General features: G+C 38.9%; 1 protein-coding gene across 1 annotated transcript in view; it reads right to left on the bottom strand.

Annotated features, from left to right (window-relative positions):
• Positions 1-7,929: 7,929 nt before the first annotated feature.
• Positions 7,930-22,602, bottom strand: part of LOC137655698 (uncharacterized) — a 129,947-nt gene continuing 115,274 nt past the window's right edge. Inside the window, exons 5-6 of the mRNA XM_068389687.1 lie at positions 12,027-12,225; positions 7,930-8,872 (exon numbers count right to left, since the gene is read on the bottom strand). Of these exons, the coding sequence (XP_068245788.1) occupies positions 8,766-8,872; positions 12,027-12,225 (306 nt within the window). The 3' untranslated portion in view covers positions 7,930-8,765. The remainder of the gene's footprint in view (positions 8,873-12,026; positions 12,226-22,602) is intronic.

Below are 22,602 nucleotides of genomic sequence, written 5' to 3'. Positions count from 1 at the left end.
CACCAATCATATTCTAGTGTAAAATTGTGCCAAAGGAATTAAAAGAATTTACTCAACATATTTGTTATAATCTGTAAGTTCTTTTCTGATGAGTAACAAGGCAGAAAATAGATTGTAACATAGAATAGATTGGTAATGATCTGTCTAGTAGGATAAATAACTTTAGCACTAAAAGGAAACTTTGAATTTGGGATAACTTATACTGTACATCTTACCCAACATGAATTACCCACCTCAAGTAACTTATTTGGATATTATTACACACTTTAACTTAAAGACTAATTTAAAAATTTTATTTTCATTAGTAAAATAAATTTTTGAATATACTTACCCGGTGATCATATAGCTGTCAGCTCTGCTGCCCGACAGAAAAACCTAAGGACAAAATACGCCAGCGATCGCTATACAGGTGGGGGTGTACATCAACAGCGCCATCTGTCGAGCAGGTACTCAAGTACTCCATGTCAACACAGAACCAATTTTCTCCTCTGCCCACTGGGTCTCTATTGGGGAGGAAGGGAGGGTCCTTTAATTTATGATCACCGGGTAAGTATATTCAAAAATTTATTTTACTAATGAAAATAACATTTTTCAATATTAAACTTAGCCGGTGATCATATAGCTGATTCACACCCAGGGGGGTGGGTAGAGACCAGTATTATGTGTTACATTAAGAGCTAAGTATTTTGTATTCCATTTTAGCAGTTATTCAAAATAACAAACATAAAATCAATAAGTACCTGGTAAGGAAGTCGACTTGAACAATTACTCTGCCTCTTTAAGTACGTCTTCCTTACTGAGCCTCGCGATCCTTATAGGATGCTGAGCGACTCCTAGGAGCTGAAGTATGAAGGGTTGCAACCCATACTAAAGGACCTCATCAAAACCTCTAATCTAGGCGCTTCTCAAGAAATGACTTTGACCACCCGCCAAATCAAGTAGGATGCGAAAGGCTTCTTAGCCTTCCGGACAACCCAAAAACAAAAATAAAACATTTCAAGAGAAAGATTAAAAAGGTTATGGAATTAGGGAATTGTAGTGGTTGAGCCCTCACCCACTACTGCACTCGTTGCTACGAATGGTCCCAGAGTGTAGCAGTTCTCGTAAAGAGACTGGACATTCTTAAGATAAAAAGACGCGAACACTGATTTGCTTTTCCAATAGGTTGCGTCGATTATACTTTGCAGAGATCTATTTTGTTTAAAGGCCACTGAAGTTGCGACAGCTCTAACTTCGTGTGTCCTTACCTTCAGCAAAGCTTGGTCTTCCTCATTCAGATGGGAATGAGCCTCTCGTAATAACAGTCTGATAAAATAGGATAAAGCATTCTTTGACATAGGCAAAGATGGATTCTTAACTGAACACCATAAAGCTTCAGACGGGCCTCGTAAAGGTTTTTAAATAGAACTCAAGAGCTCTTACAGGACATAAGACTCTTTCTAGTTCATTTCCAACCATGCGATAAGTTTGGAAAATCGAACGATATTGGTCAAGGCCGAGAAGGCAGCTCGTGTTTGGCTAGAAAACCAAGTTGTAGAACATGTAGCCGTTTCGGATGAGAATCCGATGTTCTTGCTGAAGGCATGAATCTCACTGACTCTTTTAGCTGTGGCTAAGCATATCAGGAAAAGAGTCTTTAAGGTGAGATCTTTCAGAGAGGCTGATTGTTGCGGTTCGAACCTGTCTGACATAAGGAATCTTAGTACCACGTCTAAATTCCAACCAGGTGTAACCAAACGACGCTCCTTCGTGGTCTCAAAAGACTTAAGGAGGTCCTGTAGATCTTTATTGTTGGAAAGATCTAAGCCTCTGTGACGGAAGACTGATGCCAACATGCTTCTGTAACCCTTGATAGTGGGAGCTGAAAGAGATCGTTCTTTCCTCAGATATAAGAGAAAGTCAGCTATTTGAGTTACAGAGGTACTGGTCGAGGATACGGATACTGACTTGCACCAGTTTCGGAAGATTTCCCACTTCGATTGGTAGACTCTAAGGGTGGATGTTCTCCTTGCTCTAGCAATCGCTCTGGCTGCCTCCTTCGAAAAGTCTCTAGCTCTCGAGAGTCTTTCGATAGTCTGAAGGCAGTCAGACGAAGAGTGTGGAGGCCTTGGTGTACCTTCTTTACGCGTGGCTGACGTAGAAGGTCCACCCTTAGGGGAAGAGTTCTGGGAACGTCTACTAGCCATCGAAGTACCTCGGTGAGCCATTCTCTCGCGGGCCAGAGGGAAGCAACTAGCGTCAACCTTGTCCCTTCGTGAGAGGCGAACTTCTGCTGTACCTTGTTGACAATCTTGAACGGAGGGAATGCATATAGATCTAGATGTGACCAATCTAGTAGAAAGGCATCTATATGAACTGCTGCTGGGTCCGGGATTGGTGAGCAAAATATTGGGAGCCTCTTGGTCATCGAGGTTGCGAAGAGATCTATGGTTGGCTGGCCCCAGGTGGCCCAAAGTCTCTTGCATACATCCTTGTGGAGGGTCCATTCTGTTGGAATTATTTGTCCCTTCCGACTGAGACAATCTGCCATGACATTCAAGTTGCCTTGGATGAACCTCGTTACTATTGAAATGTCTAGACCTTTTGACCAGGTGAGGAGGTCCCTTGCGATCTCGTACAATGTCAGAGAGTAGGTCCCTCCTTGCTTGGAGATGTACGCCAAAGCCGTGGTGTTGTCCGAGTTCACCTCCACCACTTTGCCTTGAAGGAGAGACCTGAAGCTTTTCCAGGTCAGACGTACTGCCAGTAGCTCCTTGCAGTTGAAATGCATTGTCCTTTGACTCGAGTTCCATAATCCCGAGCATTCCCTACCGTCTAATGTCGCACCCCAGCCTGCGTCCGAGAAGAGAACGTGGTTGGTAGTCTGAACAGTCAGGGGAAGACCCTCTCTAAGGTTAATATAGTCCTTTCACCAAGTCAGACAAGACTTTAACTTTCCGGAAACCGGGATCGAGACCGCTTCTAGCGTCTTGTCCTTTTTCCAGTGAAAAGCTAGATGGTATAGCAGAGGACGGAGGTGTAGACTTCCTAGTGACACAAATTGATCCACGGATGACAGTGTCCCTACCAGACTCATCCACAGCCTGACTGGGCAGCGTTCCTTCTTCAGCATCTTCTGGATGGATAGCAGGGCTGGGGGCTGAACGTCTTGTTCAGCAACGTCCTCATCAGAGGGTTCCTCATCCGAAACTGATGAGGAAACGGCAACGGAGTGGGCAACGTCTGACTCGCTGAATCCGGTCGCACTGGTGGATGCGTGACGGAGCCGGACGCAATATCATGGCACTGCTGCACAGTCTGTGAACTGTCAACAACCATGGGTGCGCGAGGAAGTACAGCGTCAACCCGAAACTGTCTAGACTGCTGGGTTGTGCAGTCAACACCCTACCGGGTTGCTGAGGTTGACGCACTGCGTCACAACAAGTCACCTCTGCTGGTTGTTGAACGTCTTCCTAGTGACACACTGAACGTCAACAACCACCTCCGAGCGTCGCTTAACGTCAACGTGCGACTGGCAACCCACACTGGGTCGCATCGGTGGAGGAACCACCTCAACTGGCAGACGCGAGTAGGATACCTCAGCGCAACAGGGCGCACAACCAACCGGTTGGAAGGTTGTTGGCCAGAAGGTTCTTCTCCGCATTTAAGTCCTCTATCAAGGACACAAGCTTGGACTGCATGTCTTGCAGCAAAGCCGATTAAGGGTCTACGGGAGCAGGTGTGGCAACAGACGGGGTTAGCGACTGAGGCGGAACCATTTACCATCCCTGGAAGCCTTGTTATGTGTGACATAATAGTACAGCAAAACTTCAAAGGCTCGACAAAAGCTGAGAAGTTGACCTGTAAACAACTTGGAGCGTCTCCTGGCTAGGCGCCAGGGCGAGTCTACCAGAATTGAGAAGTCTATTTGGGCAGAGGCATGAACTTCCAAGCCGAGAACTTTTCTCGTGTCCTATCAGACTCTCGCTCTATAAGCCAGTTGAAAAGAAGGGAAATCAAAGGCTGTATCCCTAAAACTCCTCCTGGTGCAAAAACCAGTCGCCTAGCCAACGTAACGCTCTCTAGGAGAGCGAGAGAGCACTAGCTTAACAACAACGGCTTCGAAGTAGCTAGGCCTAGTGTAAGTTCTGACGTTTAGGCGAACGAGGAGCAGCAGTTACAAGATCCGGACGAAGATCCTTAAAAAAATCATCATGATTTAATTAAAGTCCATAGGAGGCTAAGCAGCTTAAGGCTCCTCTCCAAATGACAGAGTCCTCAAAGGAATATCAGTAGGAGGGAGAACAGCACTTTCTCATCTACAGGAACCTTGTCCGATAAAAGCTAGGTTATCTCAGTGAGTCTCTCACTGGTGCATTAGTAGCAGACCAGAAGGCAACGTCATATAACTGCTTGACAGTCTGTGAACTGTCAACAACTGAACTGTCAACCACAACAGGTGCGTGAGGACATACAGCACTGGTGCATTAGTAGCAGACCAGAAGGCAACGTCATGTAACTGCTTGATAGACTGTGAACTGTCAACAACTGAACTGTCAACCACAACAGGAGCGTGAGGACATACAGTGTTCACTCGAGACTGCTTTGACTGTCTATACTGAGCAGTCAAAACAACTCTAGAATGCGGAGGTTGACGCACATCGTCAAAACAAAGCAACTTAACTCCACCCTCCTGTTGTTGTGGTAACTCGTGAATGTCAACGGAGGGTAGCGTGCGTCTGTGAACGTCAACGTGCGGCTGGCAGGGTACACTGCGCATGGGTGGTGGAACTCTCACAGGCGGAGTGCGGGAGCAGGTAGCGTCAGCGTCTACTGTACGCACAACCTTGGTTGGTTGTAGGCTAACGGGTGCAGCGTCAACCTTCTCCGCACGATACTCCTGCATAAAAGATGCTAACTGTGTCTGCATAGACTGTAGCAAAGACCACTTAGGGTCTACAGTAGCAGGTGCGGCAACAGACGGTGTTACTGCCTGTTGCGGTACCGCTTTGCCTCTCTTAGGAGGTGAGCAGTCGTCGGAAGACTGCAGCGAGTCCGAACTGACCCAGTGGCTACAACTGGGCCGTTGGACTTGCGCGGAAGGGACCGACTTGCACTTAATAAGCTGCGAGACCTTGGTCCATGGTTTCTTACGAGAAACCTCTTCCGCAGACGAGAAGTAAATGGGCTCTCTCGTCTTTGTGTGGGTGGGGCGATCTTGGGTAGATACGCCCGAAACCACGGAGGGAAACGTCTGTTCGTTGATCAAGGCCTGACGAACCCATAAGTCGTTCGACATTACTTCTCCCCTGGGCTTGGGAGCTTGCAAGAGGTCCCGGACTAGGTGAACGACAGGCACGAACAGACGAACCCTCGGACGCAACACTGTAACACTTTGCGCATATCACTTTATCACTTCGATTTTCTGTTTTGCACTTATTTCACTGAAATCGAAACTTTTACTGATTTCTACCTGAAACACGCAATTCTACCCTTCATTAAAAGGTAGTAATTGCGAAAACAGTCGTATAATGCAGCTCATTAATACTAGCAAAAACAGAAAACATATAAAGATAAAGAATTCAGTGGCTGGGAAAGAGACTAAACACTAGTTCAATTAAACTACGTTTACAATCTCTCACCGCACATAGCCTGGGGACAAGAATAAAACCCTAGAAACGTTTTACCTTCTTCCCCGTACAGCGACTAGGGAGGAGAGTGACACGAGAACAACGTTACCCGCTTGAACGGAACGTTTTTTCTCCTCTCTCTCCCTCCGTCTCTATCTCTCTCTCTCTTTCTCTCTTGATTTCGCACCTGAGAGAAGAGCCCAATTATATATCGTCAAAAAAACGTTATATGGCTAAAGGAAAAAACTGAAAGGTTTTCCAAATAAAAAGTTCCTTTAATTTAGAATTTAAACTATTTAAGTTAAGAAAGAATGAACGAAATGTCAGAATCGATTTACTCTTACTGCAAAGTGAAACCGTGATACACTCTCTCTCTATCGTAACGATAGAGCGCATGTTGAACGTCCTGAACGTCAACAACTGCGTAGTCTAAAAAAACTAAACGTTAGTTCATCTTTGAAAACAGTACGAAGACTATCAAAGAAATTCTTTCATAAAACATTAAATTTAAAAAGTTTTAAATTCTTTAAAGGCTAAATACGATATAACGGGCTCAACGTTGATTAACTTCGGTTCCAAGTTAAGACCGCCTACTATCAGGAAAGGTCGCAAATAAACAAAACATAAAAATTTCTTTTTATATGTTTATAATAAATGGAAAGTTAATCGAAGAGGCCTAATAAAGGCGGAGAGATATAAAATATATAGATCTATAACGTGTTAAGCAAAATTACTAAAAACCTAAACACACTTCCGTCTAAGGGAAGGGTCGGCCATTTAAAAGTGAAAGAGAGTCCATACTCTCTTAGTCACCATAATTAAATCTATCCAAAACGAGTTCAAGTTTTGAGATGAAGATAAAACCCCTGCATAGCGAAAGCTCAAAACTAGAATAGTGTACTTCACCAAATAGTTGTGAAAACAAATCCAGTTAGTAACAGCGTATTTTAGTAGGTCTTGCCAGTGGCACGACAGAGAGAAAATTGGTTCTGTGTTGACATGGAGTACTTGAGTACCTGCTCGACAGATGGCGCTGTTGATGTACACCCCCACCTGTATAGCGATCGCTGGCGTATTTTGTCCTTAGGTTTTTCTGTCGGGCAGCAGAGCTGACAGCTATATGATCACCGGCTAAGTTTAATATTGAAAAATCATCTTTTTACTAAATTGTTTTCTAATTGACTACAGTACTTACTACATTCAGAAACTAATGTATAAGAGATGAAGAGACTCCTTCAAGCAAGTGAGGTAATAATCCCTATATTTACCCTTGTACGAGAAGCATGAGATGACCTAGTGACTGAGCTTGTAAGTGAATGACATACACAACCATTTAAACAAATGCAATCAAACATTTATATATAAAAAGAAAAAATTTATACTGAAGAAATCATACATCTTGCCATGCCAACCAACACATTTCACGAGAAGTAGTAAAATATCTAGAATAAAATCTCGGCAAACAAGAGATAAACAGTTAGATGCACTTACTTTAGTGACAGATGGGATATAAGAATTCAGCTTACCATCTAGGTCATATGTTTCAAAAATTCTAATAGTCTAAAAGAGCAGCTAGAAATGTGGGATTGCGATGGTTTTGCAGCAAAAGTACAGTAGAGTAATTAAATCATTCAAGGACTTGCAAGAGTATCTTAAACCTAGGAGGTGTCATTTACCACCAGAACCCTTACTGAATGGTGCATTACAACCTCAAGTTACCACTTGAGGAGTTGGGCCAAGGTTTGAAACAGGGCAGGTTAGGCCTGAAATATTTCTCTGAATAAAAAAATAACTGGATTTCTGAGCTATCGTAAAAGGAATTAATGACATTGAATGCCTAATATGACCAACAAAAACTAAACTCATTAGGCTGTAGTAAAGACAAACGCTAGAGTGGCCGTATCACCATCATTCCTTCTATAAGCAACATGCCTAGCCTTCTTTGATAAACAGCCATAAGTAACCCAGCATGAAAATACTACATTCAAAAGTCAAGCATCAAAGCAGGAAATTATATTGAATTCTATAACAAGGTTAGGTAACTACATAGTCGTAACAAATCAAAAAGAGTTTGAGGCTAAAGAATAAAAGAAACTAGAATTACTACCACTCTTAGTAATAATAAATTAATGACTATCCACAACAAAAAGGGGGATTTGAAAGGTACATACTGTAGTCTAATAAGCAGGTGTTTCCAAATAATGAGGAAAAAGTAGCTTTCAGCAATATTATTTTAATCAAATATCCCTCAGACCTGGTGTTTACGACTGGTACATAAACTACTCTGCATAAGCTGAGGTTAGGGAATGAAAGGTATAGCTAATGCAATGGCACCTATAGTGTAATAGAGATGTATTACTTTTTTAATCAAACTTTTTTATCATTTGGCATAAAGATATTTCTTCAATAAATAAATAACCAATTACAATCATTACGTCTCCTTCATAGTAAGACTCATAACGGTAATAAAAGCATGATTAAACGTTAACATTTACTTGAGTAAACTCATAATGAGCAAGTGGCAGAGTTTGCTAGGGAACAAAATGCAGTCATCCAAAACGTGATGCAACCGATCAGCTTTAGCTAACACATTAACATCAAACAGCTCAGAGAATCCTACAATATGAAACGTCATCCACACTTGAAAAACAGTTTCATAAGAGCACATGTTCAAGTGAGAGGGCGGGACTATAAGCACCCAGAATACCAATTCGGGGTCTTCTGCCTCGCTATCTAGATATCTAAAAGAGCAACTTAGAATGAGGGAATGCAAGGGTTTAACCCTAAAAGGATCTTTAGTAAATAAGGCTTAATGAGAGGATTTCAACTCTGTAATGCAGTGAACATTTAAAACTCTTACTGAATGAAATACTGAGGATGTAAGGCAAGTCAGACTTACCACCTAGAAGCACACTCGCTGGCCTTCTGAGATTCATTAGGAAGCTAAATAAGTTATGAGCTTTTAAGACTCATTGCTAACAATAAAATAAGTATAGTATATGTAGTGTACAGTATCTATTGAAAGGAAAGAAAATGTGAGCCTTTTAAATAAATTTTTAGGCACAAGCAATATAAACATCAGGCAAGGTTCATAGAAATAAGCAGCATATCAGTGTACTTAAAATACTTGGAATATTTTTACAGAGCATTTATGAATTAATTAAAGGACTTGAAAAACTTAATGACATCGCTGGAAGTTTTGAGTGCTTTCTGAGTTGATAGGTATTGGTATATTTCTTTCTTCTTGCTGTAAAATGCCAAAACTGAAAAGAGAATAAACTGCGTTACAAGGAATTCTTGATCAAATGTAAAATCAACAATAAATTACACCTATTTAAATATACTGTATGGATGTATATAAGCCATGCTTTCCATGGTATAATACCAACTGACATAGATAAGACCCTGACAAAAATGAAAAATGAATGACAGTTTATCAGAAAGACAAATAGTTTGAGTCTTCAGCTTGCTGTGCCGATCTATGGAAATAAAGAAGGGTGACCACTACACTACAAAGAAAAGTGTGAAAACTAAAATACCTGTATTTCAATTCACTTTTGTAATGCCAGTCTTACATATTAAGCATTATAACTGCAATATGAGATACTCAGTATAAAAGAATATATAATACAGAGGCATTAAAGATAAAAAAACAGAATCTTAAACTACTTATTTCAATATTCACCTGGTATTCATATTACTTCTCTCTCGAAGATTGCAGAATTTTGACATTTATCAAAATAAAATTTGCAATTGACCTGCTTCCTATTATCATTATTATTATTACTATTACTACTAGCTAAGCTACAACCCTAGTTGGAAAAGCAGGATGCTATAAGCACAAGTGCTCTAACAAGGAAAATTAGCTCATTGAGAAAAGGAAATAAATAAACTATATGAGATTATGAACAAATAAAATAAAATATTTTTAATACAGTCACAACATTAAAGCAGATCTTTTATATATAAACACTAAAAACACTTATGTCTTCCTGTTCAAAATAAACAAATTTGCAGCAAGTTTGAACTTTTGAAGTTCTATCAATTCAACTACCCAGTTAGGAAGATCATTCCACAACTTGGTCAAAGATGGAATAAAACTTCTAGAATATTTTGTTGTATTGAGCCTCACGATAGAGAAGGCCTGACTATTAGAATTAACTGCATACCTAGTATTATGAACAGGATGGTACTATCCGGGAAGATCCGAATGTAAAGGATGGTCAGAATTATGAAAAATCTTATGAAACATGCATAAAATAATTGAACGACGGTGCCAGAGATTAATATATAGATCAAGAATAAGAAATTTAATAAACTGTAACTTCCTGTCCAACAAATTAAGATGAGAATAAGCAGCTGAAGATCAGACAGGAGAATAATACTCGAAACAAGGTAGAATGAAAGAATTAAAACTTCTTCAAAATAAATTGATCACCAAAACTCTTTAAAGACTGTCTCAATAAGCCAATTTTTTGTGCAGCTGAAGAAGACACAGACCTAATGTGTTCCCCAAAAGTAAACTTGCTGTCGAGAATCACACCTAAAATTTTAAGATAGATAGAATAAAAAAAAAAAACATCAATGCTGAGATCCAGATGTTGAGGAGAAACTGTCCTTGATCTACTCACAATCATACCACGAGATATTACATTCCTATACTCATCACGGTGCCCATCAACATCATTTTGCAATCTATTACTAAAAAATTCAATAATGATATAGAGAAAAGAGCCACCCACTACCAACTTTGAGTGCGAAAACAAGAGCCTCATGATTAACACAGTCAAAGGCAGCACTAAAATCTAGGCCATTCATACAAACTTCCTGACCACAGTCAAGGGATTTCTGTACAGCATTGGAGATTGTAAGAAGGGCATCACATGCTACAAGAGTAGTATTGCTACCATTTGGCAGTGTAATGCAATTCTACCACTTGGGTAGATCATGCCCTTTTGTTTTTCAACCTCAAAGTCTAAACTAGTTCAACAACCTCTTCACATCATTGGTCAGTGGGGAAGGGGGGATATATAGGAATGCCAGGAGATTATAGAAGTAATTTTATCATTCAATTTTTATTTATTTCTATGCACCTACCCTGGCACTAATATTGGTGCTGCCTCCTACATTGAGATGGAGGTGGGATAGTGAAGGGAAGAATAAGGAAATCTAAAGCGCAAGCCTACTTATGTACAGTTCATTAACCTGCTGGAGACTCACCTTTCATTAAAACTAGTGTAATGGTAATTGACCATAAATTAAGAGTGTAGCCATTAGCTACACAAAATTTTACTTTAAGGAGTAATATCGACATTCCCATCTCCCAGCAACAAGTACTGTATTATGAACATCAGGTGAGTATAGAGATAAGAAATTTTATGATTAAACTTCTTTTTATCTTAATGAGTAACATCAACATTCAAAATTTCCAGAGACAAAATAAATATGAAAATTAGGAGGTTCTAGAAATAATAAAATTAATATGAACACCAGTACTGGGTTATGTGATATTACCTATCAACACTAAAACCTGTACGTTCGATCAGCTATATCACAACAGAAAACCCTAATATCTCAAAATTTTAAATTATAACTTCACACACTGTATATAAACAAATGATTGAAATTTCACTAAAAAAATGAGATGGGTAAAAATTTATTCAAACAGGAAATTAAACAGGTGGAATACATACAGAAATACAGCAAAAGAAAATCTATAGGAAAACGATGATTAACAATGCAATTGTTTGTAAATTTGAAAACCTAAGTACTACTTATTACCAAAAGTATTTATAAAGCAGTGCAAAGTGAAATAAGTAATCTAACTACACACTACTGTTGGAAAGCAATTAATAGCATAGGATTTTTAAAGAAAGAAAGGACCACACACTGTAAGTGACGGATAAAAAGATTGATATAATTCTGGGTATTAGAATACTATTAACTGTCCTTTATAAACATATAACTGAAATATCATCCATATTTATACATATTTAGGTAAACATTTTAAATCCTTTCATAAATATTTTGATATAAGAAAGTAAACCAAAAAAAAAGTAAAAAAAAAATAAAAAAAATAAATTTCAAGTTAATATCCCATAAAAAATTATGATTTGCCTAATTATATTTCTAGTTTTGGGTATAAAAGTAAACATTTAACCATTAACAACCTCCCTATACTGAACCATAAGTAAATATCTTTTTAGCAAACTGGTATTTCAAGACATTGTTATGTTCCATATATTAAACTTTGAGTTTGTTTTAAATGCCTTTTAGAGGAATGATTGAATCTTATTTCCTAAGCAGTTTGGACAGCACAAACCGTCAAATGAAGAAGCACATTTCGAATGTGGTTAACGTTTCCTAAATCTGCAAAGTTTTAGGAATTATTTTCTTAACCTATATTAACCATCTTACCTTCCTCAGGACATGTTATGGCTAGTTTATGCTGTATATGCAAGTTCAATTTGTTAAAAATAATCCTCCATACTACTGAAACAAACAGATCTAATGCCGGAGAGAATCGTATTATCCAAGATTCTGTTGTTTTAGTAATTTCAGCTTGAACAATATCTTCTACCTTAGTGACAGTTTTCTCTCGCTCTTCTTTAAGTATCTGCAAGGGCAAAAAAAATAATCAGTGAAAAAAGTTTTCAAGGACAAGCCTGGCAACAATAGGTTTTACAAAAATAGCAAATTTTAAAGTAATCCAAGTTATCGCTATCCTCTTGATACCACAAGGTAGTGGGTTGGAGGGAGGGCATGTATATGAACATCAAGAGAGTATAGAGAAAAATTTTAAGATTTTGTTAAAGCTTTTCTTTAAATATACATAATTAAATATTAGTATTTAGTATTATTCTCACCCATATGTGTTACTGTCAAATGTGCCGTATGCAATTCACTTGAGGTCTTTTCTGAAGATGTATAGCAGTGTCCTATGGACCCCTACTCAACTTCTTTTTGCATTCTATTATTTTTTCATTTAAGTGTCTTTTTACCTCCAGCTTTTTTAATTACAGGACCTGTTTATCCCTAATCTTTATTATAGTTCCTATATGAACAAAAATCTCTGTATTATAAATAAAATAGAAAATGGTGTTCAGCAAGATTCAAGATCATCTCCTCCCTAAAGGACTCAGGTTTGTACAACTATGAAAAAATTAAAAATTTTAAAAATAATTTGTATTTTTTTAACTATACAAACCGAGTCCTTTACTATAAGATAGAAAACAGTAAAAGATTAAACCATATTACGGTGTAAACAAACAAACCAGCCAGTAGCTCACTGGCAACGACCTCACTTTTCAGTGTGCCAGTGATAACAAGCACTTTGACAGCAGCCAGAACCTATTTGGGGGCCGTGATGGCTGGCAAGTTTGAGTAAAGGACTCAGCTTGCATAGTTAGGGAAAATACAAAATATCTTTTAAACGTCATTTGTTCCTATATACAGTAATAATATCACCATCGTCCTTTACTACAGTATAGGAGACTCATCCTTAGGAAGGAAGAAGTCCTCTTTCCCAATGGCTGGAACTTGCTGAGCAGCCCCAATGGGTTCAAGAGTAAAGGTTTTCATGGAGCTGTGTGTCAAATTTCACAGGTAATGAATTGAATTGAATATAAAATTTAGGCATTAAGCCAAGCACTGGGGCATCAAAGGCCATCCAACACTATATAATGAAAATTAATCAGTCACACCCGTACACTCACAAGATTTGGTTATTTTAACCTATAAAATCAATCACACAACTTTCATACAATAATATCTAAATACAAAATAAGAAGGGATTAAAAAGGCTTGAAAAAAAAAAATTAATAAAATGAATCAAAGCTCGTGATATAAACCAATAATCTGCATAAATTTTTTCAAGTTCAGGCATTACAATATTCCCCCAATATATCTCTTAAAAGTTTGTCCTACAGTAAATGTGTCCTCCTCTGAAGATTAAAAACAGGACAATCGTCGACTAAAATATGTTTAACATTTATTGTCATTTGACAGGTATTACAAAGAGGGGCCTGTCTCCCTTACCCCTCTTCATTAAATAATTGTGAGTTGCATGTGTATGGCCAATAAGCAGTCTAGTTAAAATGATGTCATCCCTCTTACTTGTAGAATTACAAGATGACCACTTATCCACTGAAGGGTGGATTTGTTTCAATTTTGTATTGGTGGCCAGTTTAGACCATTCAGCCTGCCACTTATTCTTACAGTTAAAATGTATCTTACTTTTAAGGTCTTTGTAAGGAATACTTAAGGGGATGGTTTAAGTAGCCCTGAATCTTTGTTAGCTGCTTTATCTACTCATTCATTCCCATTCATCCGTGGGGAGGGACCCAACAGAAGTGAACACTGATATTCTTTCTTGACTACAGAAATACTTCCCGGTTCTGCATCTCTTGTAATAGATGATGGCCTGGCATAATTTGATAAGTTGAGAGTAAAACGCTACGTTCTTTTGGAATCCATAAAAACTGTATAAACTATATTGATTACTATTTTTAAAAATATGTTGGGCAGCGAGAATTACAGCATACAGCTCAGCAGTAAATACTGAACTAGAGAATGGAAGTTTCTGTCTAATAACAATATCTCCCGCCACAACTGCACTTACAACTCCTGCAACCGATTTAAAACCATCCGTAAAAACATGTTTCCCAGGGTGTTGAGCAGCAAGATTTAAAAACTCACTTTTCATTACCTTACTGGGTTAGGTATTTTTCCCTCCTGCCATCAAACATACTTTAACAGGTGAAAAACACCAAAAGGGAGACTTGGGATATCCTACCTCTGCTACCTGTGCTGTTAACAAACCTACTTCTCTGGCATCATTTTTCAGCTGTAATTCTAAAGGCTTGTGCATTCTTGATCTGTTAACCCTTTTACTCAAAAAGGACGTACTGGTATGTTTCACAAAACTCATCCCTTTACCCCCCATGGACGTACCGGTACGTCCTTGCAAAAAACTGCTATATAATTTTTTTTTTTTTGCATATTTTTGATAATTTTTTGAGAAACTTCAGGCATTTTCCAAGAGAATGAGACCAACCTGACCTCTCTATGACGAAAATTAAGGCTGTCAGAGCAATTTAAAAAAAATATACTGCAAAATGTGCTTGAAAAAAAATAACCCCTGTGGGTTAAGGGTTGGAAATTTCCAAATAGCCTGGGGGTAAAAGGGTTAAGAGCTCAATCTAAAGGAGCCCTAGCATATTTATTGTAAGTATTGTTTCTCAAAGCGAGGGACCTAGCTAAAAACCTCAAACTCAACTCCTCTCTGTGGATGAAAAAAGGGAGACACGCCAGAATCCACATACAGACTATCAAAGGGAGATATTCTGCATGCACCAGTGCAGATGCGGAGCCCAATATTGTGAACATCAAGTTTTACTAGTAAAGTCTTAGTAACTGACCCATAAATTTGACATGCATAGTCTAACTTGCTCAGACACAAAGACGTATAAATTCTAAGCTAAATTGTTCTTTCAGCACCACAATCAAAATGCAATACAACTTTCTAGATGTTCAGTGACTTTTTAACCATGATGAATATGTCCTTTACATGGGAACCAAAAAGAGATTTTGACGAAGGAAATATCTATTTCTGGGCTCGACCTGTGTCGCTCCGTGGAATGCTCCTCTAGTACCATTTCTAAGGCATAGATATTGCTGAATATACCACAGAAAAAAGAGATGCATGGAATGCCAGGAATAAACCTAGCTCAGTAAACCCAATGAAACGACTTTTTGAACATCTTTTGGCAAAATGTCTTGATAACTTTGCTGAAGGTAATCATCTGTTCCCTATTTTGCAATTTGGTTTTTGTAAAAGCCTTGGAGCTTGTGATACCCTTCTTACAATCTCCAATGCTGTACAGAAATCCCTTGATTGTAGTCAGAAAGTTCATATGATTGGCTTTCATTTTAGTGCTGTCTTTGACCGTGTTAATTTTGAGGCCCTTGTTTTCAAACTCAAATAGTTGGGAGTGGATGGGTAGTTTCTTAGCATCATTATTGAATTTTTAAGTAAGATTGCAAAGAGTTGTTGTTGATGGGCACCATAGTGAGTATAGGAATTTGATATCTGATGTTCCTTAGGGCAGTGTTCTTGGCCCACTACCTTTCATACTATATACACATAACATGTGGTTTGGCCTAGAAAATAAGCTCATTGCATATCCAGATGATGCTACTCTCTTTGCATAAGGTCTATCTCCTGAATGTAGATCAGGGGTTGCTGAATCCCTTAATAAAGATCTAGAAAAAAATTAGTGCATGGTGCAAATTATGGGGCATGAAGCTGAATCCTAACAAAAATCAAAGTATTATTGTAAGTAGGTCAAGGACAATGGCTCAACATCCGGATCTCAGCATTGATAATTTTTCTTCAACTATGTATGACTTAAAATTTTAGGTGTGATTCTTGACAGAAAATTTACTTTTAAGAAACACATTAGGCGTGTCTCTTCTTCAATTGCACAAAAATTGGCTTATTGAAAAAGTCTCAAGATTTTCGGTGATCATCCTATTCTGAAGAAGTGCTCCAATTCTTTCATTCTACCTTGTTTCGAGTAATGTTCTCCTGTCTGCTTTTCAGCCACTGATTCTCATCTTAATTTGTTGGACAGGAAGTTACAGTATATTAAATTTCTTATTCCTGATCTAGATATAAATCTTGGGCACCATTGTTAAATAGTTTGTTAAGCATATTGCATAAGACTTTTCATAATTCTGATCATCCTTTACATTCACATCTTCTGGGACAGTTCCATCCTGTTCGTAACACTAGGCATGCAGTTAATTCTAAGTCTGGCCTTCTCCATCCACCATGAAGCTCAATACTACACAGTATTCTAGAAGTTTTATTCAAGCTGTGACCAGGTTGTGGAATGATCTTTGTAGTCAGGTAGTTGGATTGGTAGAACTTCAAAAGTTCAAACTTGCAAAAAATGTTTTTATGTTGAACAGGCTGACATAAGTTTTTATAGATAAAATATTAAATATCTGTTTTGATGATACTGTTTTTAATGTTTTATTTTAATTGTTCATTATTTCTCATGTTTATTTATTTTCTAATTTCCTTTCCTCACTGGGCTCTTCTAGAAGAAGGACACTCCAAAATCAAACCATTGACCTCATGTCAGGTGTATATAGTATGAAAAGTAATGGGCCAGGAACACTACCCTGATGAACACAAATATCACATTCCTATACTCACTATGGTGTCCATCAACAACTCTTTGTGACATATTACTTAGAAATTCAGTAATAATGCTAATAAAAGAACCACCCACTCCCAACTGTTTGAGTTTGAAAACAAGGGCCTCACAATTAACACGGTCAAAGGCAGCACTAAAATCAAGGCCAATCATACGAACTTCCTGCCCACAATCAAGTGATTTCTGTACAGCACTGGAGATTGTAAGAAGGGCATCACATCCTCCAAGACCTTTACAAAAAGCCAAATTGCAAACTAGCAAACAGATGATTGCCTTCTGCAAACGTATTTAGATGTTTTGCCAAAAGACATTAAAAAACTTTAGATAACATGGGAGTTATGGAAATTGGGCAGTAATCAGTTGAACTTGAGCTACCACAAACACATTTACATAGTGGAGTAACTTTACCAATTCTACAAAAAGTGCTAAAAGCTCCTCTTCTTGCTAACATGTGCAAAATAACAGATAACTTTTGAGCTAAAAAATCGGCAGTCTTTATAAAAAAAAAAAAGGACAAATACCATTTGGGTCTACACCTCCATAAGCATCAAGGTCTATCAAGAGAGCTTTAATTTCACGAGATCGAAAAGCTAAACTAGTTAGTTTAGCCTCAGGAAAACAGGAATGAGAGAGCAGATTTAAGGGTAACCCACCACTTTTGTTCCAGAGTTGTACCAGAAAGATTTTCTTTCAAGGTTAAAATGTATTCTTTTTCAGATGAGGCATAAACTCTCTGAGCAAAAGCTCGAAGATGAGTATAGTTATTCCAAGTCAAATCTTATTTGTTACCCTTCCAAACATGATAGGCCTCCTGTTTCTCCAGATAAGCATGTCTAAAATCATCCCTGAACTAGGGTTTGTCTCACTCAGTACCTTAATACACAAGAAGGGATAAGCATATCAATTATGCTGACTAGATTCTCATTCAAAGGACAAACAGGATCAACACTATTATACAATTGTGACCACTCCAAGCCTAAAACAAAACAACTCAAAATGCCATTTAAGTCTGCTTGAGATTTTATATAAATCTAATGAGTATGATACATCAGGGACAGGCTGCTCAGTCTTCACTATTAATAAAATCAAGGCATGATCAGATGTTCCAACTGGAGAATCAACCTTACTTGTCATAACGCCAGGGGAGTTGGTAAATACGAGGTCCAAGCAGTTACCAGACCTGTGAGTAGCTTTACGAATGATTTGCTCACAGCCTGATTAGGAGGCAATTTCCAAAGCTCTTAGGCCATGGCTATCAGTAGGAGAATTAGAATTCAACCACTCCCTATAGTGAGCATTGAAATCACCATCAAAAACAAAAGAGGCCTTTCTATCATCTTCCTGTATCTTAGCCATAATGGTAAGAAGACAAAGATATAATCATCCATGTCTGAATTCCGCTAGATCGAACAAAAATAGAAGTTGTTATGCCTGCCACAAACCTTTATTACTTGAATCTCATAACATCTACATTCATAGCAGGACTTATGAGAAGCAGGGTACTCAGTCCTAATATACACCCACATTCCTCTGGCCCTAGGAATGGCATCCCATTTCAAAATTATTGGCTTCTTAAAGCCAGTTATAAGCAGCTCAGATGAGTGCCTCATATTAGAAACCAAGTTTTTGAGAAAAAAAAGAATATTATGCTGTCGGGACGCAACTGTAAGTTCTTTAATATTAGCATGCAGACCATGAATATTGCAATACAGTAGACCACACTGACGAAGTCTAGGACGTACTGTTCCAAGATTTCACTCGATATCTCAGACAAGATAAGAATTAAAGGCAATAAAAAAGATGCACAACACTTAAAAAAAATAAATTAACAATAATGATAAAAAAAAAATATATATACAGAAATACAAATAAAGTGCTTGATAAAACCCACACTCTTTACATAAAAAATTGAAAAAACTGGTCAACATGGCGAAACCGATACACCATGCAAGGCTAAATACCCTCCAGGATAGCTACTTCAACTGAACGGAGGACAGTAAGGATGGTTTTGAAAAGAATAAGAAACATAAGGAAAAGACAACCTCTTGATAAACACCCAAGCATCCATGGCCCTTCTATTCAGCCTGGCCAATACACTATTTACAAAGAAGAAGAAGAAGAAGAAGAAGAAGAAGAAGAAGAAGAAGAAGGTGGTTATAACACTGGATCGGAGTGTACCCTCCAGCAAGAGAATTCTAACCCAAGACAGTGGAATACCATGGTACAGAGGTTATGGCACAACCCAAGACTAGAGAACAATGGTTTGATTTTGGAGTGTCCTCCTTCTAGAAGAGCCCAGAGAGGAAAGGAAATTGAAAAATAAATAACGTTATGAGAAATAACGAACAATTAAAATAAAACATTTCAAAAACTGTATCATCAAAACAGATATTCAATATATAAACTATAAAAAGACTTATGTCAGCCTGTTCAACATAAAAACATTTGCTGCAAGTTTGAACTTTTGAAGTTCTATCAATTCAATTACCCAACTAAGATTTGGGTTTCCCAGGCAACTAACAATCCACAAGATGAACCATATATGAAAATATGGTAGGAACTGTTGGTAGACAATAAATTGTTGCTATATTGTAATAGAAGTGTATCGAGCTATTGTTATGAAGCAACACCATAATGGTCATCCAATATTAGTGCTATGAGGTCACCTGCACAAACTGTAGTCTTTTGGCTGAATGTTGGCATGGACCCTGATCAGGACACTAAATCTTGTGTTGAGAACTTCACTAACAGTAGTCCTAAAGGTGTTAAAACTATCTAGCTGACCAGCCTATTCCGTATGGCAGAGGCTCCATGGGGACTGGTGTGTCCCATTAGAGGGTTTTTATTTTCTCATTATTACCGACTTAAAATCTAAGTTTCTGAATGTCCACGCTTCCAAGCACTTAACCTCATCTAAAACTGTAGAATTATTACGGAAAACCTTTAGTAGATTTGGTCTACCTGAAGAGCTCGTATCAGATAACGGTCCCTGCTTTATCTCAAAAGATTTCAAATCATTTATGGATTCTAATAAAATCTGTCACACACTAAGTGCACCTTATCACCCTCAGTCAAATGGCCTGGCCGAACAAGCTGTCCAGGTTTTCAAAAGAATGTTCATTCAAATTGTCATCAGGTGATATTAGTTTAAGATTAATTAGACTGTTGTATCTTTATAGATGTACAATACATTCTAGTACTGGATGCTCACCAGTAGAAATGTTGTTTGGCAGGGCATTTAGATCTGCCCTTGATCACTTAAGACTCCCTCTGACTAGGTCTTATAAGGCTAAAAAATGTTATTTTTATTAATAAAATAAATTTTTGAATATACTTACCCGATAATCATGTAGCTGTCAACTCCGTTGCCCGACAGAATTCTATGGAGGGATACGCCAGCTATCACAATACTAGAAGGGGGTGTACTTACCAGCGCCACCTGTGGCCAGGTACTCAATTACTTGTTGTTGACACCTCCTCAATTATTCCTCGGTCCACTGGTTCTCTCTGGGGAGGAAGGGAGGGTCGATTAAATCATGATTATCGGGTAAGTATATTCAAAAATTTATTTTATTAATAAAAATAACATTTTTCAATATTAAACTTACCCGATAATCATGTAGCTGATTCACACCCAGGGAGGTGGGTGAAAACCAGTGTACAAGATTAAAGGATAGCTAAGTATCCCATATTTCATATAACAGTTATCTAAAATAACAATGAAATAATAAGTACCTGGTAAGGAAGTCGAATAGAACTGTTACTCTGCCTCTTTATTTAAAGTTCGTCTTCCTTACTAAGCGCAGCGTTCCTCTTGGAGGCTGAATCAACCCAAAGGTGCCAAAGTACACGGGGTTGCAACCCCTACTAAAGGACCTCTACCAAACCTTTAACCCAGGCGCTTCTCAAGAATGAATAGACCACCCGCCAAATCCAAGGATGCGGAAGGCTTCTTAGCCTACCGTAACAACCATAAAAACAACAATAAAAGTATTCAAGAGAAAGGTTAAAAAAGGTTATGGGATTAAGGGAATGTAGTGGCTGAGCCCTCACCTACTACTGCACTCGCTGCTACGAATGGTCCCAGGGTGTAGCAGTTCTCGTAAAGAGACTGGACATCTTTCAGATAAAATGATGCAAACACTGACTTGCTCCTCCAATAGGTTGCATCCATTATGCTCTGCAGAGAACGGTTTTTATTAAAGGCCATCGAAGTAGCTACAGCTCTTACTTCGTGGGTCCTTACCTTCAGCAATGCAAGGTCTTCCTCCTTTAAGTGAGAATGTGCTTCTCTGATCAGAAGCCTTATATAGTACGAAAGCCCATTCTTGGACATGGGTCTCGAGGGTTTCTTGATGGCACACCATAAGGCTTCTGACTGTCCTCGAATAGGTTTAGACCTCTTCAGATAATATTTGAGAGCTCTGACAGGGCAAAGAACTCTCTCTAGTTCGTTACCTACCATGTTGGAGAGGCTAGGTATTTCGAACGATCTAGGCCAAGGACGTGAAGGAAGCTCGTTCTTTGCTAGGAATCCAAGCTGAAAAGAACATGTTGCAGATTCGGTTGTGAAACCAATGTTCTTGCTGAAGGCATGAACCTCACTGACTCTCTTAGCTGTTGCAAGGCAAACGAGAAAAAGAGTCTTGAGGGTAAGATCCTTGAAGGAAGCTGACTGGAGAGGTTCGAACCTAGATGTCATAAGGAACCTTAAGACTACGTCTAGATTCCAGCCTGGAGTGGAAAGACGACGTTCTTTAGACGTCTCAAAAGACTTGAGAATGTCTTGAAGGTCCTTGTTGGAAGACAGGTCCAAACCTCTGTGGCGGAGAACTGAGGCCAACATGCTCCTATATCCTTTAATCGTAGGTGCTGAAAGGGATCTCTCATTCCTAAGATGTAGAAGGAAGTCAGCTATTTGGATCACAGAGGTATTGGTAGAGGATATTGAATTGGCTCTACACCAGCTTCGGAAGACCTCCCACTTAGACTGGTAGACTCTACGAGTGGAAACTCTTCTAGCTCTGGCAATCGCACTGGCTGCCTCCTTCGAAAAGCCTCTAGCTCTAGCGAATCTTTCGACAGTCTGAAGGCAGTCAGCCGAAGAGCGTGGAGGTTTGGGTGCAACCTGTCTACGTGAGGTTGACGTAGAAGGTCCACTCTTAGAGGTAGAGTCCTGGGGAAGTCGACTAGCCATTGAAGTACCTCTGTGTACCATTCTCTTGCAGGCCAAAGGGGAGCAACCAGCGTCAGCCGTGTCCCTTCGTGCGAGACGAATTTCTGCAGAACTTTGTTTATTATCTTGAACGGAGGGAATGCGTACAGGTCGAGATGGGACCAGTTCAGAAGAAAAGCATCCACATGAACCGCTGCAGGGTCTGGAACAGGGGAACAATAAAGCGGAAGTCTCTTGGTTATGGAGGTGGCAAACAGATCTATGGTAGGTTGACCCCACAAGGTCCAAAGTCTGTTGCACACACTCTTGTGGAGGGTCCATTCCGTGGGAATGACCTGATTCCTTCTGCTTAGGCGATCCGCTGAAACATTCATATCGCCCTGGATGAACCTCGTGACCAGAGTGAGGTTTAGACCTCTTGACCAAATGAGGAGGTCCCTTGCGATCTCGTAAAGGCTCCTCGAATGGGTCCCTCCTTGCTTGGAGATGTAAGCCAAGGCTGTGGTGTTGTCTGAATTCACCTCCACCACTTTGCCTAGCAGGAGGGACTTGAAGTTCAACAGGGCTAGATGAACTGCTAGCAGTTCCTTGC

Source organism: Palaemon carinicauda, chromosome 16 (genome assembly GCF_036898095.1).
Source record: "Palaemon carinicauda isolate YSFRI2023 chromosome 16, ASM3689809v2, whole genome shotgun sequence".
In the NCBI taxonomy this organism is placed as follows: Eukaryota; Metazoa; Arthropoda; class Malacostraca; order Decapoda; family Palaemonidae; genus Palaemon; species Palaemon carinicauda.
Note: the sequence above shows the minus strand (reverse complement) of the source record. Positions and strands in the feature narration are given on the sequence as shown.